The following is a 17,766-nucleotide window of genomic DNA, read 5'->3' on the forward strand; positions in this document are numbered from 1 at the left end:
TCTGTAACAGCCACTGAAAATTCATTGAGTAATAACTAACCTTAACCAAAAAATAAACTTAACTACAATACTTTGTCTCTCAACCTGCCCAGGAAAAAGAATGCAATCATCACCTTTGAAATCCAACTTTCTCTTATCTGTTCCAAGTGACTGTAAAAAGCTAAGAAACTTAACACCAAGAGACCAGAGAAAAGTTCACGTTTACTAAAGCAAAAGTGGAAACAAAACCAACGACAGCCAAAAAGGCCTCAAAGCATGGTTCTGGTCTGGTTGCAACCTCAAGCGCTAGGCACAGATTTAGGAGGCAAATAAGAGCAGAGGGAGGTGTACACTTCTGACAGAAAAGTAAATTCATTTCGCCCACGTCGGCAGTGATCCATAACATGACATGGCTGTTAGCTTATCTGCTGTCCCAAAGTCACAAGGGCTAAAAACTCAGATATTGTTAACACTACATTCCTAAACCTCAAATTCTCAATCCCTTCTCCTTGTTCCTGGCTCAACCTGTAACTTCAGACAGGAAAGACAATTTAAAAAAATAAAAGCATTGCTAGCCTCAGCATCATAAACACATGCAGAATCGGCGCTACGAAATTACCTTTATCCTTAACCAGAGAGAGGATAATTCACAATGGTTAGACTGGGTGGTCCCCCCCACACCCATATACTTACAAAGGCACAGTTTCACCTCGCCTGGCTTTGCTTACCCACGACCCAGCCCCATCCCCCCGCAACCCAACACCCACGGCCACAAGCGTGAGGTGGCACTGCCACGAACTCAGCGAGAGGGGAAGGAGAGACGCCAGGCACTTTGTGCGAAAGGGTACTATCTCCCGCCGGCGGTTACAAAACGGAGCGGCGACACGTGTCTCTCCCCGCAAAGGGGCCGAGCCCCGGCGGCGCGGCAGGCGGGGGGTTCGCCGGTAACGAGCGGCCCCGGGAGGGAGGGCGGGGGGAGCGGCCGGTCCCGGTGCTGCCCGCCCGCCTCACGGGAGGGAGGCACCCACCTGCACGGCGGGGAAGGCGCCCTTCAGCAGGTAGAACATCCTGCGGTTGGAGAGGAGGTCGCCGCTCGTCAGCTGCTCCTCGGCCCCCTCCCGCGTCTTCCCCTTCGCCTTGGCGTTGAGGACGTTGCCCTCGCGGACCCGCTTCACCTCCTCCCCGCCCCTGACAGCGGCCAGGACGGACACGGCCAGCAGCTCCCGCAGGTCCACGGCGCCAGCTGGCGCGGAGCCGCGGGGGGTCTCGGGCCCGCCGGCCGCCGGCTCGCTCAACATGAAGAAGGCGAAGCGGCCGGCCAGGAAGCCGGAGTAGAGGTGATAGAGGACGCCCAGCCCCAGCAGACAGAACACGGCCATGCCGAGCGGCGAGAGGCGGATCCCCATGGGGGCCATGGCCGCAGAGGCGGGAGGAGAGGCACGGCAGGGCGGGCAGGCGGGGGTGCCGGGCGCTCACCACAGCCCCATGGCGCCGCCAGGGCACACCGCTTCGCTCTGTCGGCGGGGCCGGCCGGGCTCCGCGCTCCCCGGCGGGCAGCGCCGTCTGTATCCGGGTCAGGCGGAGGCGGGGCCCGCACTGAGCATGTCCCGCCGCCCACCGACCCCTCGGCGGGCGCGGTGTTGCTCGGGGCCCTCTGCTGCTTGGTGTGGTCTGGTGGATGTCCCGGCAAGGTGCTGGAGCACCCCTGCATTTCTTGCCATGGGCACGCCTGATAGCGTGCACTGCTTTTCTTCTAAAATGTGCGGGTTTGAGGTTTTTGGTGGTTGTTTTTTTTTTGCTCCACCTAGGCAGCAGGTGCGAGGGGAGCGCGCACCCCCGGCTGCGGCGGGTCCGGTGGAGCCCCCGCTGCCCGCTCCCGGCAGCGGGGCCGCCTGCTGCCCGCGGGGGCTACCCTGGCGGGAGCCGGAGGCCGCTCGGCAGGCCGGGAGCGAGCTTCCCCTAGGAAGCTGCCGCTTCCATAAGTTGCCGTTTAATTTCTGAAGGCTTGTTAACCGTGCTGAGGATCTCTCGGCGTTCATGTGTTGGCTAGGGAGCTTCTGGGCTCTTTGCTCCTTTGTGCCACAGCCTGCACGGTGGGGGCTCGGGGTTAAGGTTTCCTTACCTTCAGTAAAATGAACTGTTTTCTCAGCCAAGTGATGTGCTAAAGGCCTACCTGTCTTAATTTATACTTTCTCTTTGCACCTCAGTTGGTTTGTGGGAGTGTTAAACTGCATGTTTACGGCCAGAATGGACATCTGCGGTGGAAACTAGGAAGAGTCACTGACTTCCACCCACCCCCTTCTCTTTTTTAATTTTCTCTAGTAGTTTTGAGTTAAGTTATATCAGAAACAAAAGGATGAAATTAATTCAGCATTGTTTGAATTAATTACATGTTCTCTTATGCAAGTGATAATCTTGTCTGTTGATACACATGTGCTAGAAAGAGACCTTGCTAATAGCTCTGGAGAGAAGGAATTACTAGGGATCATGTAATATAACTACATTCCTGGGATTTTGTGTTTTGCTGTTTTGTATTTTGTTTTGGGTTTGGGTTTTTTTTTTTAAGAAGTGTTAAACTTATGTAATCAAGAATGTGAAAACCAGGAAAGACCAAAATTAAGATTGTCCTTGCAAACTGAGGTTGCCTTATCATCTCTGCATCTCCATTTTAACAGCATCTTCAGTTACATGGTTACATACCAAGTGTCCTGCAGGATCTCTCTTTGAAATGTATGTATATGTGCAGGGCCTGCAATGGAGAGGAAGGACTGTAGGAAGAGAAAGCATTGTGTTTGAAGTGGGATTCAAAAGAGTTGGGTTTTACTCTTAGCTATGCTGGGATTTAACTTTATATGCTATTAGGCAACAACTAGAATGTCCATGTTTTCCAGTTTCCCATTCTCTTTAAGAGACAAGGTTTTTTCTATGCAGTTGCTTCCCTGCCAGAAAGGGGACTTGGAAGGATACACCGATCACTTTCCGTAATATCGATTTCATGATTCAGCATTTCATATAGTAGTAATTAGTGGTAAGAAGCTATGCAGCCTTACCATCAGCAACACAGGGTTGGAAAAAGAGTAATTTTGTGTCTGTAATGAGCAATGAACTTAAGACTCACAACCAGGTGTGCTTGTAATGTGTCTCCTTTTAAAAAATGCTGGGCCAAGTAGTCAGCAGCTGTGCTGCCTGATGCTATCAGTAACAGTTTATGTGTTCTGTAAACAGGAATTTTAAACTACTAGTGGAGGAAACCCAGGAGAAGGAAGAAACCTGCACCTTTCCGAACTGGTTTATCACTCAATGGAAAGAAAGTAAAATACTAGGCTTTCATCCCACTGAGGTTTGCAGAGACCTTACAGAGGCTTAGAAAAATGATGGATTTATTACTTGCTGCTAACATTTCTATGCCTAGTAAGTATTCTACTAAATATTAACAGTAATGTAAACTGTGAAAAGGACAGTGCACAGAGGGCTTGTTATTTCAGTGATACTCTATGTACCATCTGTGCCAGGTTTGAGAATAAGCAGTGTTTGTTACTGAATATAGTCACATAACCTGTAGACAATATGCTGGACTCCTTTTTATCTGTAGTAATCTTATTCTGTAATGACTGATATAATTTTTTGAGGTCTCAGTCTGGCATCTCCCGTGCTGGTTTCCCAAGATCCCTAGGTCAGGTTTCTCATGTTTATCCAGGGTGCTGTTGACTTCAGCTGGGCTCCAGAACACGACAGAGGTCTTTGGAAAGTGCTCTTGCCAGGTGGTGCAAAGGGAATTTAGGCAAGGTTTTCTTTATGGCTTCAACCTGTAAGATGGGTTTCCAGAGACCAGATGTAGACACAAAATGTAAATAAACTTGAAAAGAAGAAGTCGCCTCGGTTCATTCCTAGCAAAAGGAGATTTATCCCTTTGCATGAGGGTTGAGGTAAAAATTTGAGATGTTCCTTTTGAAAATATAAAATTATTCTTTTGTACAGTTTAACTAATTGTGGGCCAAATAATTTGATAGATCTGAAAAAAAATCAGCTTTGCCTGAATCAAACCGTGTTTTTAAACAAAAATACTTGTGTTCATGGCAGGAAAATTGCATCCATCTCTAATACTGAAGTGTTCCTTAAATGAATGAAAAATAAATGGTCATCCACCCTGGATGCAAACCTGATGTTATGTACATCTCTGGGAGCTATATCAGCTGCTACCTTAGGAGTCAGAGTCATTTGACCTTGAGAACCCAAACAACACACTGGTGTGCTAAAGTGATGTGCCTCTTTAGCCTCCCACAAACACAGTTGCTGTAGAAGGGCTTGGTAGAGCTTCTCGAATGGAGTGTAGTGTGCTGGGAGTGAAATGCACTGCTTTCTGTTAGATTCATCTGGCAGAGGCTGCGAATGACAGAGTGGCAATGCAACATTGCTCTTTGTTCACCGTGACATGAGGCATGTGGTGGTGACTTTGGCAGAAGGGTTGCACTTGAGTTTGGGAAGTCAACAAACGCAGGGGCCACTTGCTGGTAGGGAAAAGGCATTAACAGAGGTGTCCTGAGCACCAGGTGGGGATCCCCAGGGAGCACAGTGAGGAAGGCTGTGTAGGTGCTGGCCTACACAGTACTTCCCATACCAGGGAGGTCAGGGCTGGAGGGACAGAGAGCGCCATGGCCTTACAGAAAGCCCTGGTTTATGCTACAGCTATGTGGGGAGCATGCCTGAGCATAAGGAATTTGCTGTCTCTGGCTTGTAAAGTCTGTAGCAAGAGTGCAGAACCAAGCGAGCGTCTGTCCTTGTCTGTGCGGGCATGTTTTATTTTTTCAACAGTACTTTACCCTGTAGTCTATCGCCATAGCTGCTTTGCCAGCATCAGTGCTGACTCATGTGGAAAAACAGGCGATGCCCGCATCTTCCACAGCTCCAGCCGTGTGAGCAGGTTAACAGGGCCCGTTGTCAGCAACAGAAGTGCTGTGTTGCTGGTTGTTTCTCTGTGACTCCTGCCTAACCCCAATGGTTTATGAAGCTACTCACAGGCAACCCCCCTGAGCATTTGGGTTTTGTGTCTGCAGCTGCAGTGTGTCTGGAAAAGACGGGGATTCCCTCAGGGTCAGAGCTGAGTTTGATCTGCAGCGCATAAAAAGAGATCTGCTGTGTCTATTCTGAGAGGCCAAGAAGGAGCAGGTGGTTGTTGGATGGGACCAAAGTACCTGAGGGGAACCTGCTGTGTAAGTGCCAGCACCAGCTGCAGACGCTTCACTTCCCTGTCAGAGCTGGGAAGGTATTCTGTGAGGGAGACCCGTACTTACTATTGAGGGTAAAGTCTTATAGTGTGGTGTAACTCCCTTGCACTGAGCATTTGATGGGTGCAGTGTGTGTATGGGGAACTATGAATAATCATTGTTGGGTTTTTATAATTGGGTTCTTCCTCCTTTCCCTCTCCTTGCTTTTCTTCTTATATTTCCTGTTCTTGCCTGGTAATTTTGCTTGTAACACCACCTCACCCAATCTTATCTGCAGCAGCAGATAAGCTTGCTCTTATATCCTGGCTGGCTCTGCAGGGCTGAGAGCCTCAGGTGGGTTGTGCAGAGATATATTGAACTTGAGGATAGTTTTAAAGGACTTTATTTAAATTAGCATGTAAAATAAAAGCAGAATACTACAAGGTGTTTGAAGCATGAAGGTGGACTAAACAGGACAAAGAAGATGGATGAATGTCTTTATTTTAGAGTTTATCCCAAACAGCGGTGCACTGAAGCTTCTGCCATGCTTTTTACTATCCACTGTTGCTCAACCAGTACATGAAGTGAGTGTTCAGAGGTTTGCATGGGAGAAATATGTAAAGCTCCAGCTGTAGGAGTGGCATGTGTAGTGTAGAAGGCAACAGTGAAGCAGTAAGATATGTACAGGAGGACTCTGTAGCTCCGCAGGACCTTGATTAGATGATTTCTGGTATCTGTTCACCTTCCCAGACCAACTCTCTGTTCATTTGTACGAAACAAAAATTGTGTATTTGCCACATGACTTCCCATGGCTGCTTTATAAAAACCCACCACTGCTAAGAGCATGAAAAGCCACTTCTCCATTTCTTCTCAGTGCTACTGCAGTGTCCTCCCTGCCCTCACACTGCTGTGGATTCACCCTCTGAAGTAATATGTGTTCTTGGGGAAATTTTGGAACTCACTCAGAGAGGTGGGCTGTGTGAAATCTTGCTCAATTTTATCTGGCATGGTCTGTTTGGAACAGACAGACTATACCTTTACCTCCATCTGTGGGCACTGGAGCTCAGTTTTTCATAGTTGGCATCAAAATGTCAACTAGTAGGACCCGTGCCAGAGTGTATGTGGTACAGGTTGAATAGGACAGTTGTTAAAAGCATGCGACCAGCTGCAGGATGGGTCTGGAGCATGGTGTTGTCATCAGGCCTGGGCACTGCTGGAGGTGAGACATCCTGGTTGTTGTGTTAGATCACCCTGTTGGTTAAGTGCTGAAGAGAAGAAGGGAAAACAACTATGTTAGGAAAGGTCCCACAGAGAGAATTTATCTGGTCTTGATCCTGGATCTGTCTTTTGGTCCTGTAGGAACTGAAGAGTCCCTAGGTACCTGTAGCCCAGCTTTTCTCAGGGGTTTCCTGCCCATACTAGTGTGCTCCTTCACTATGGATGCTTCCTTTTCCTTAGCGGAGAAGAAATGTATCCGAATCCAAATATGGGAAGGGACCATAATCTGCAGTGCATGTGAGAATTACATCTGTATTCCTCATCAGGGTAGTATCCAGCTCCTGGATCTTGCAGCTGGTCACACTGACAGAACTAGAGCTGTCATGGGCTGTTCAGAGCCCGCCTCCTGCATTGTTCCAGGTCCGCTTAGTGCTGATACTGAGACATTCAGCCAGCAGTGATGCAGCAAAGCTCCTCGCTGTCTGATTGCCAGGAGAGATTGCTTTGCCCTCCTGCCTGCTTGCTCCCATGAGCATCTCAGTGCACTGAGCTGCATCCAGGGAATGCTGCTTACAGCAAGTCTGCTTGATTCTGGCTTCGTGGCAATGCCAAGATTATTAAATGCTATACTTGTGATTCAGGAAAAAGCCTAAGGGAAAGCAGAAGAGCCCTGTCCAAGAGAGGGTATCCAAGGCGAAAGACAGATGCAAAGTGGCATGCAAAGTGTGACAGAGAGCAAGCAAGCTGGCTGGTGAAGCTCCAGGAAGAAAGAGCATGATCCAAGCCTGCATTTGTGGAAGAGCAGCCACAGCCAGCTGCTGTGAACTCAGGAGTCAAGGATTGGGAAGGGAATGAAGAGGGGCCTGAAAGGACCTGTGGGTGGTCTGGGGAATTCTGATATAGGCACCTGCTGCTTGATCTGATAGAATGCTAATTTGCCAAAATGTTTGGAAAAAAATTTAACAGACATGGTGTTTATAAATCAGATCAGCACTCATCTGACTGCAAAAGTTTTAGTGTGCTTCTTCAAGAACTTATGCCATCTTACAGGTTCAGTCAAAACTGGTTTAGGATAATGGGAAAGGGTAGAGTTTTACTACATTGTTGAGTCACAGATCTGTTAATAGGCCGGTTAGGTACAGAGCTTACCAGCTATTTTGCAAAGGAAATATATCTCCAAGAAAATGAAAAAGTCTTTAAGAAGTGAAGTGTAGAAATGTCTTCTGAATAAGTAAGAAATTAAGAAGTTCAGAAGGGAAAAGACTGAATTTGTACAGAATCCTTAGAGGATTAGAAGAGCAAGCTTATCTGTAAAAGCTTATGGGGTACATAAAAAGAGGCCCTGTAGATACAACCTAAGCTATATGCTATGCAGAAGACTGTGACCACAGGAAATATGAGGAGGGAGATTTTTTTTATATATATATATTTGATCTTGGTGCAAAAAGCTTAAGCACTTGTAACTTTGTTGGTTTTGGATGCTGTACAGAGAAATCCTTTTGTTTGGATTGTAAACAGCTTGAGAGTTAAATGTGATTTCAGTGGTAACTGCACTCTAACCTTGTGGAGAATCTGAAGCACAGTGCACTGGCATTTCAGCTTAGGAAATCCCCAGCACTCCAGCACAGGCAAAGTGCATTGAAGCTGTACAGAGCAGTCTGAGAGAGGGTCTTAAAAGAATCAGGAAAAGTAGAAAAATCTGTTGGTGACAGTAAGGAAACTGCTGTGATGAAGAAAAAACAGTAGGGGAGACACTGAACTGCAGGAATATTAAGGGACTTAGTGGCAACTGCCAAGCACAACGTACACTTCAATCAAATAAATTACCTTAGCGTGGTATAAAGTTCAGGGGTCTAAGATAAAGAGATGGTATTAAATGACCCAATAGTCATTTCTGGTTTTAAATGCAAAATCTTCAAGTCTGTAAAGTGAGTAAAAGTGCTATCATGTTAGAACAGCATTTGCATGTGAATTGGGAATATCCATTAGAGTGAAATACCCATTCAGTTTATAAAGGAATAGATGACTATTTAAGAACAAGGCAGTGAAAAACCATATTTCACAGCTTCATGGAGAGTCTCCTTTGAAACTCCTTTATATATCACTGAGAGGTTTAATTGCTGATGGATTCTAACAGACTCTTCTAGAAAGGGTCGTGGTGGTAAAAGCCCCTCAGCTAGGCAGAACTTCATTTTAACACCGTGCTGGTTTGCAGAGGCACCTCTCAGAGCTGTCATGATAATTCACAGATTTCCTGTCCACCCAAAACAAGATAGCATATTCTCTGCTTCCAGCACTGCAGAAAGCTTCAGAAATGACACTGAATACTATCAATTGCTTAGTAGTTCAGTGGCAGTCACAGCTGAAGGGTTTTTGCTTCTCAGTTTCCACCCACGCCTGTTCGTTTCTGGCCCCACACTCCTCTTCTCCAAGTTGTACCAGCACAGCTGTTGATGGAGCTCTCCTGTAAACTGGGACAGTGAACTGAGCTAGAGTTAAAGCAGTTTTATGTCCCTGTGTGGTGCTGCCCACCTGAGCTCTTTAACTTGCTGCAAGCCCCAGACTGCCTGCTCTTGCTGCAGTGTGCTGTCCCCAGCTGTGTGTTCCCGCCACCTCTGTGCAGGCTCATGTAAGTGAAGCCATGCAGGGAGCTAGGCCAGGGAACTCATCCATTTGAAAACTAACCTTGCAAAACAAACAGAAAGCATGGGGCATGGCACAGAGATTGTGTTACGCTGTCTTTTGGATGGCAAAATCGATTTTTTTCCTGATTGAAGTTGCTATGTCCTGAGGAACTGGGTGTCATGCCATGGGCTGGGAGTGAGGGTCAAGGACACTTTAAGCCTCCTAAGTATTGTCTCTGAAGTCTTATGTTGTGAAACTGCCTCCTGTACTTCCTATCACAGCTTCAAAATAGCTTTGAAAAAGAGTGCTAATACCCTTAATGACTGTGCTCTTTGAACATCTAAGGTTACCTTAAAGGAAGTAATAAAACCTAGGTCTTCCCACAGTTAATCCATTTGAAGAAGACAGTCTTGAAGTCTAGGCTAGTTCAGCACTGCTGGCCTCAGTCCTCAAAATTAACATCTGGTTTCAGGACACTCGTGCTTCGCGCTTGATGAGAAACACCCATGTGGCGAGTGCCTCCTGGTTGTGGGTACTCCTCTGCAGAGAAGGGGAAGAGGGTACTGTCCCAGGCCTCCCAGCAGACTTTGCCTAGGAATAGGAACTTTTTATGACAGGGTAATGTAATGGAATTTAGGGAAAATTTTGCTTTGAAAGTTCAGGAGCTTGGACAAACTCTGTTATTCCCCGAAGCGGCTCTCCAGTTTGTGGCAATGAGCAATCCTTGGGTCCTCTACTCTGGCCTTTTCTTTTTCCTTCCTTTTAAGCTTGCTTTACACTTCCACCTTCAGGGAAGTTTACTCTGTGATACTGAGGTGCTGGCTTTATTTGGATAATGAATGTTGAAATAAAGAGAGTATTTTTACCTTTGATTGTGGAAGACACTATTGAAAAGTTTATGATTTTATGGTAGTTTTTTCAAAATTATTCTCAACCCATAACTTTTAATACTTACAAACTTTTATAACCTATAACCTTTAACTGGCCAACAGTCTAGTTTTGGATTTAGAGGAAACTGAAATGGAGACCTTACCAGATTGTTTTGGGTGAACCCAGATGTTACTGATAATTACTCAATTTCACTGATCTTAGTAACCATTCATCATCCAATCAGTGATCTAGTAGTGAACATTACAGAACAATATCAAGCAACAGTATTAAGTGGAAGATGCTTTTTTTATATACATTTTTAGTCAAAAGCCGAGGACAAATGTCTATCCTGTATAGATCAGTTAAAATTAAATTAATTTCTTAAGTAATTTACAATCTAGAGTTTCCACTAGTACAAAATGACATTAGATAAGTCTATAGACAGGAATAATAGTGTAACAGTTAATATGTCATCTACTACTACTAAGGTTTATGGTTTTTATTCTGTAGACTGTTCTTAACCAAGTAATAAACTTCATAGTCTTGGCTTTAATGAGAAGGTCATTAAGTGTAGGAATGTCAAACTAGCCCGCACGAAATTGCTTCCTTTGACTGCTGTATACCAGTCTGTTTACCTTGAAGTTTTGTGTGTCTAGAAACAATAGACAGCCAGCTGGCACTGCAATTTGATGGAAACTGCACACTGTATTTCCTTTGGCTCCTTTGAATATCTCATATTTTCTGTCTTTACTCTGCTGCCTCCCGTGCATTTCTGCCAACTGGAAAGTAGCATCAGGGCTGTTGAGAACTAAATTTTATGTGAGAGGATCTTGTTTTTAAGAAGGGATTACCTTCCCATTGGAAAAGCGGATGAACCAATATTATTTAATTTCCATTCTTGTGCTCTGTGAAAATTAACAAGACAAATATTTGTGAGATTATTTTGGGGGAGGCGATATTTCCACAGATACTGGCTTGCCAACTATTTGAGAAAATTTTGTTCTTTTCACTTTCATGTAAGCAACAATAACTTAAATGTAACTATTATATTAAACTAATCCAATGATGTATAGTTTGAATACAGCAGTTTCTATTATATCAGTAGTATTTCCTATGAGCAAGTCTGCCCCCATTATACAGAAGTTGTATTCTAAATATTGACAATGGATTTAATTCTTTCCTTAGCCTGAATTCCACTTCCCCAAAGGTCTAGCATCACTTTCAAAATAGGTGTATCAGGTTAGCACAGACATCAGCTCTGCATTTGAGTGCACACTCTCCTGGTCTTCATGCAGCCTCCACGTTAGCTGAGATTGGCTTGAGCCTGGAGCAAACACTGGCTCACCGCATAAGGAAATTCAGGCACAGGGAGGATTCAGGTAGTGTGGGGACAGCCAGCGTGAATCATGTCATGCAGCAAACAGAAGTCCACATTCAGAAATTATTGTAGGGATATCTGAGAAGGAGCGAGAGAGGAACTGGCGTGATGACTTCACTGACTCTAGTTTACTCTTTCTTAATATGACTGCTGAGGTAGGCTAATTCCAGGAGAAACACAAAGGAAGGCTTGTCTGCAGCCAGAAGCTGCACCACGTGCTTTTCAAAGGGGAAATGCCAGTGTTTCATTCTTAACTTGCCAAGAGCAATAGGTCTGATGGCTACAGGCTGGTCTCTTTGCTCATCATAAATATTTCTTTAGCATATGAGATCTCTGGTTTTACTTGCTTATTTACCAGTTACATGTGAAGAATCTCTTATAAGAATTGCACAGGGGTTTAGTGAATACTCTGCCTGCACTAGCAAAGGTCTCTGTTCTGGTTCCATGTAGTTTGGAGTACTCCTCCATGTGGGATGGCCCCAGATCTTCTATAGTGGCCGGGATTTCCAGTGCAAATGGCCCACTGGGATTTAAAGCAATTACAAACTGGAAGAGCTGCTGCTGTAGGTCTAGGTGTCCAACAGCTCAGTATCCAGAGCTGGTGCCTGCGTTTGGATTTCACCCTGTTTCCATGGACAGCTGATGGTGCTTTAGGTGGTAATATGTGACTGTCATCAAATGGATGTCTTTGACTCTATTTGCAGTGCCATATCAGAAACACCTGTCCATGTTCCCTGCAGAAGGACTGATTACACAGCATGTCTCAATAGCTCTGTCACTGCCTATTGGTTTTGATGTGAATTGAAGATGATCAGTATGACAGAGATGCAGTTAATGGTTAAAGATGATGCTATAGTTAAATCTTCCATTCTGCTCTTCTCTCTATTCCATTTCATACTCATTATGAAGAGTTGCAAGGGTATATTTGCAAAGGAAGAAGTAAGATTAAAAGATCACGAGCTTAATCACATTGTAATTCTCTTCTTGAAACACATGGTAATGAGTTGCTTTTTGCTTTACCCTTGAGCCACACCTGTATCTCATTTGTTATCTTCTAACTCCCCTAATCAAGTCCTCACTGGTTTACCTTGTTGTTAATAATATTAATTATGCTAATTTTGATCCTGACTGTGTGAAATATTTATGTTTGTCTCTGACTTTTTCCTAATATGATCCTGATTAGAATACTTAATTTGCAAAATATGTTTTTTAAATCATAAAGTTTTATGACTTTAATTAGGAAAATTAGGATATTACAGGTGAGATTTAAAGACTACCCAGGAAGACATAACTGAAAGAATAATTGCTATTTTGGCCTTTTAATACTTTTCTAGGTGTAAGACTTGGCAGATGAAAAGGAGCAGTGGGAAGAGAGGAGGGCGTTAGCTGAAGGACAAAGAGTGTAAAGTTGCAGTGCATACTGTTCTCAAGTATTTATGGGAAACTTTTTATCTCTGTAGATGTTATTAGAAGTTGTGACAAACATATTTATGAAACATTCCTAAGTAATGTCCACTCTGTTAAAAATGCCATCCTTTTGCTCGTGCTAATATTGTTATTATAATGCATGCCTAATTATGGAGCTCTATTCAGAATGGTGTTCTTTTGGTTTTGACTAGTATCGTGTAGGCAGTGCCTTGCTCCCCATTTCTAAAAGAAAACTGCACTGTCATGGCGTCTTCACATCAACAAAACGTCTGTAATCAAGGGGTTCTTGCTTGTCTATCCTTTGCCTCAAAAGAGTCAAACTGTTGGTTGCCTTCCTTTGCTGTTTTTTGAGTGTAAACATGTTGTTCCATGGAGATTTTTGGAAATAGTAAACTGAGGATCAGAGCAGCAAAAACTCAGGCTCTCATTCCCCACAGAAGCAAAAAATGTGCTCTCACACATGAGTCAATGTTCTCATGCCCATGAAAAAACATGCTTATGTATTCAAATAAAATATTCTGTTAAGCAGAGTAGAACTACAGACAGGGATTGCATCAGTCAAGTGGATGTTTTTCTCAAAGTATCTTTAGATATTAGTTGAAAATTTGTTCCAAACCAACTATATTTTGTTTGAACATTGCAGTCTGGCAATTTGTCTTTACATGTAACGTCCTCATAAAATATTCTAGAATAGGAATATGGCTTGTGAGCAATAAGAGTAGGAATATTTTTTAGATAGACTAAAGTTTGGTGCCTTAATTTTTCCTGGTCAGGCAAAGGAAATACTGTTGACAGATACGTGTATTTTGACATTAAAGAGCTTTGAAGTACATGAAATTTTTTTTTATTCCTCAAAAATTGATTTTTTTTTTTGCTATTGTCTTAGTCATTTTTCTGCACTCACCCCATGTTAATCTGACTTTTACTCCTAAGAATAACCGCCTGCAAACAAAATTTGGCTAATTTGCTGCTAATGACAATGCTTCTCTGGAATATACTGAAAGTCTTCCAAGTCACCTAGAGCCAAGGCCTCAAGCACATTGAATCCAATGCAGTAAGGATTTCCCCACAAATCCCACCTTTTTCATACTTTTATCTTGTAAATGAATGTCTCCTGGAGAGCAAGGCAAGTTAAAATCTATATGCAACCACCCCTGTTAAAACACTTTGCATCTCATGCTAATGCTTTCTTCAGTGTGTGGTCTCATGACAAAGAATACATTTAATTCTTCACATTTCTGATTTTAAAATTTTGCCAGGAATGCCTCCTGTGATTGGTCTTCAATCATGGTGTGCAAATGATGAGTTTTGAAGCAGATAAACAGCCAGGGAGCTATGAAATGTGTGTTGCAGCTCAGAAGGAGACAGACCAGTTTTCACATGGCTGATGCTGCTCAGGTTCCCATGCCAGTTTGCTGTGGTCGGTTAGCACATACTCTGCAAGTCTCTAAGAAGCCGGATTCTTGCATGAACATCAGAGACGTGTAGCATTGTTGAAACTCGCACAAAAATGTTAGGGTGTGTTACAAACTGAGTGCAACCACGTATGTGGCTCCAGACTCTAGCTGTATCTGGAAAATCTTATGGAAACAGACTGACACTGCTGTTCAGATATTAAAAGTACATTATACACCATATTCCTGTTTGAACAAGAGCCTATCAGCCTGGAATCGATACCTGTTTTTTTTTTTTTGCCTATCTTGTGTACATGAGGCCAGCACTACTCACAGGTACTGTTGAGCTTTCTTCCTCAGGACTGTTCTTGTAAACAGGGGCTGCAGAACTGGGCTCTCCATGCATACCTTACAGCATAACCTTGAACTTTTGGATACTCATGTCAAAGAGGCAGGGAAAACATTTTTTTTTTAAAGCAGGACCCTAAAGACAAGCTTATCTAGCTATACCACTCAACTTTCAATTTTTTTTTTAATGCTAAACATTTAGATTGACATCTAGGAACAAGTATTTAAAATAGGTCATGTTATTCTTCCATTTAAATTTAGCAGTACCTTCCCATACAGTAAGAGATATCCTTAAATGGAAGAGCCAGCAGTGTTGGAAGGAAATAGAGCCTTATGCTTGGTTTCTAATCTTTGCTGAAGCACAAAATATGTGGATATACATATTTGAATGCTGTCTTCCAAACAGTTCAAATAGTACTTTGCCAAATGTGACTGCAGTCCTACTGCTGTACAGGTGTAATTTCCCACAGAGTTTATTGTTCTTCCACTGTAGCCTAAGTAATATATAATTTCCATGAACTTTTAATTTCTTGCTTGGGCTGTATTTCATCAAGTTGCAGGTTACCTTGTTATTGTTGGTCCCTAATTTTAGGACATTAAAACCCCTAGGTTACAAGTTTACCAGTCTGCAAGAGCCATGTGTTACTGACACTGTATTTCTGGTTTAATGAATGCTTACCCTATCACAGCAACATTATTCAGATGCTTTCTGGGCTGATTGCTCCCAGAGCTGTTGCTTTGTAGTGCACAGCACTAAATAGATTGATCATCTATACCCCAAAAAGGAGTGGAATAGAAGATTAAACTGAGATGTCATCATTGTATTAATTTCCCAGGGAGGAAATGGTGAACTTACTTGAATCAGACTGTCTGCTGTTGCTAAGATACAGGCATATGAACAAAACTTCATAGTCAAAAAAAAAAAAGCTAACACACATATGTGAAAGAATCAGCCCTAGGCACTCAATCTCTTTGCACACTAGAAAGCTATCATCCATCAACACAATCACCAGAGGGCTACATGCAATCTTAACGAGCACTTTAACATACTGGTGATGGAGCTCAGCAGAGATGAATTTGTCCAGAAAATGTTTAAAGCAAATGTCCAGGTGTAAATTTGTCACACTATATTGCCGAAGCCAAAACTGGTTTAGCCAGTGCTTCAGGGACCTCTCTCTATACACGTACATGTGTATGTATTACACAGACAATAACTGATGCTTCTATTTGTTGTGTATTTAGACTTGGTCCACAGGGCAGGCAAGAGATGCTGGAGCAAGTTAGAGTCCAAAGTGCTCACTGAAAACCCTTTATCTAGTACCGTTCAGAATTCTCCAAGATTCTTAATAATTAAAGGCTTATAGTTATTAGACTGTAAACAGTGCAGTTCATCGAAAGGATTCAATAATCTGTGAAGTGAGAAACCTTACTCATCTGGCTTTTTGCAATACAAGCAAAGACAATAATGGATCTTGTTCAAGCAAACACATGATTAAATCTGACAGTGCACATTAAACATTTGATGTGGGAAACAGCCAATACTAATGGAATCCGTTAGTGGAAATATCCTGCGAAGCATCTGGCAGTTGAGGTGGATTGAAAACAGTGAAAAGATGGGTACATTAACAATCTGATACTGTGGTGAATGCTAAAACCCTTCACAAGCAGCAGAAGGATTAGCGAAAATAAAAGAATCACAGACTGTGAATTAATGGGACTTCAGTAAAGGCAGATGCTAAAACGACTGAAGAGGTAAACTGAATGTATTTTTGTTACCAGAGATCAATAAGTGTTCTTTCCTCATGCAACATAACTAGCCCTCTGTTGGTAATGGTGTGTGTAAGAGCTCTATTTGTTGGCAAATGGAATTGCTAGAGAAATCCAGTAACAGAAATAAATCTAAGTTGAATAACTGAAGGTCAGATCAGAAAACAAACCTAAAGAAAAGGGGACCTGTGCCAATTATTTCATAAACTATTTGTAGTAGCAGTGTCATTAAACCTGCTTCAAACGCTATTGTGCAGTGAAGACACTACGCTGAACTAGACAAAATTTAATATTGCTTCTGAGAATGGACTGGACTTCAAAACCCTACAAAATCAAGTGTTTTTGAAAACTACCTGTCAGAGAAATGGAACAGTTTATGCACCGGAGTGGTTCTGTGTTAGTGATTGCTGGAACATCCCAGATGCTCATACTCAAGGTCAGACTGATCTTATGCATGAACTCGTTTCCTTAAGGTCCAAGCCTTTCCTATTCTCCTGGCACTAAGGAACTGTATCCTGCCAGAGGGGCTACCAGAGAAGTGCTTCTTGCATAGAGAAACTCTGCTAGTGGAAGCAGACTTCTTCCCCTTTCTTTTTTTGCAGCTGTGCCCATTAGCAGGTACAGACACTTTGCAAGCCTTAAAGCATGTGTGTTACAGCTTCTAGCTGCAGATATATGTATTATAAATAATGTATGTCAACAGCTGGTCATATTTGAACAGTTCACTTTCTGGCAAGGGTAAGATGTTTGTTTTCCGTGGTTGTACCTACAAGGTGCAAACCACCTTCTGCTGCCTGCCTGTCCTGAATTCACTAGGCTGTTACAGACAGCTCCCACATCACCATTACTCCCATTTGCCTAGGTTACATGAGTTGCTTTACTGAGCCTGCACAGCCAATTCTGTGGCTCACTTACTCAGTTCTTCACCTGCCTTACAGTAATGCATAATTTCAGTCTTATTATATATGCTCTGAGTCAGAGAAATATAACTGTGTATATATAGATAAATATATATATAGTGAAACAACATGGCAGCAAAACCTTTTGGGGCTTACAAATCCAGAACGTTGTGTGGCTGTTAACCAATACACTGAAAGATCACAGAGCTCTAAGCTGCTAATACAGAGACCATGAGCTTATGATCTTTATATGAACTTTACCTTGAGTAAAGCATATACGCTTTACTGACAAGTTCAAGTGCGGCTGGACATTTCTAGCTCTTTGAGGAATTCTTCTCCCGTGGCCCAGGCCAAGTTCTCACTATGTTCTTGTCTGTCAGGTGTGTTTGATGGGTCTGAAATCAGTCACTGGAGCTTTGTGATCATAACTGAGCTCTTTGCATTTTTCATCTGACTTAATCATGCTTTGGTTCCCAAGCCCTTATGGAAAATCACTAATTCGTGAGAGGTATAAGGATATTCATATTGCATCTAGAATATTCATTTAGTAAAGTCTGGATGGCAATATATTATCAGTGAGAGATCTGATAAGCTATGTTCATGAGGGAATATTGTTTTTCCTGTATTGTTATTGCTGGTATTTCTAACTATTGGTA

The 17,766-nt window shown here is 43.1% G+C and overlaps 1 protein-coding gene and 1 long non-coding RNA gene across 2 annotated transcripts in view; one reads left to right on the forward strand and one right to left on the reverse strand.

The window, feature by feature from the left end:
- Positions 1-1,557, reverse strand: part of BPNT2 (3'(2'), 5'-bisphosphate nucleotidase 2) — a 23,071-nt gene extending 21,514 nt beyond the window's left edge. Inside the window, exon 1 of the mRNA XM_075085068.1 lies at positions 1,008-1,557. Within this exon, the coding sequence (XP_074941169.1) occupies positions 1,008-1,394 (387 nt within the window). The 5' untranslated portion in view covers positions 1,395-1,557. The remainder of the gene's footprint in view (positions 1-1,007) is intronic.
- On the forward strand, positions 1,473-13,033 carry LOC142053426 (uncharacterized). Its single transcript, XR_012659213.1, has 3 exons — positions 1,473-1,670; positions 3,205-3,390; positions 12,609-13,033. It is a non-coding gene; the product is annotated as an uncharacterized LOC142053426 (long non-coding RNA).
- Positions 13,034-17,766: the final 4,733 nt, after the last annotated feature.

This window comes from Phalacrocorax aristotelis, chromosome 2 (assembly GCF_949628215.1).
Source record: "Phalacrocorax aristotelis chromosome 2, bGulAri2.1, whole genome shotgun sequence".
In the NCBI taxonomy this organism is placed as follows: domain Eukaryota; kingdom Metazoa; phylum Chordata; class Aves; order Suliformes; family Phalacrocoracidae; genus Phalacrocorax; species Phalacrocorax aristotelis.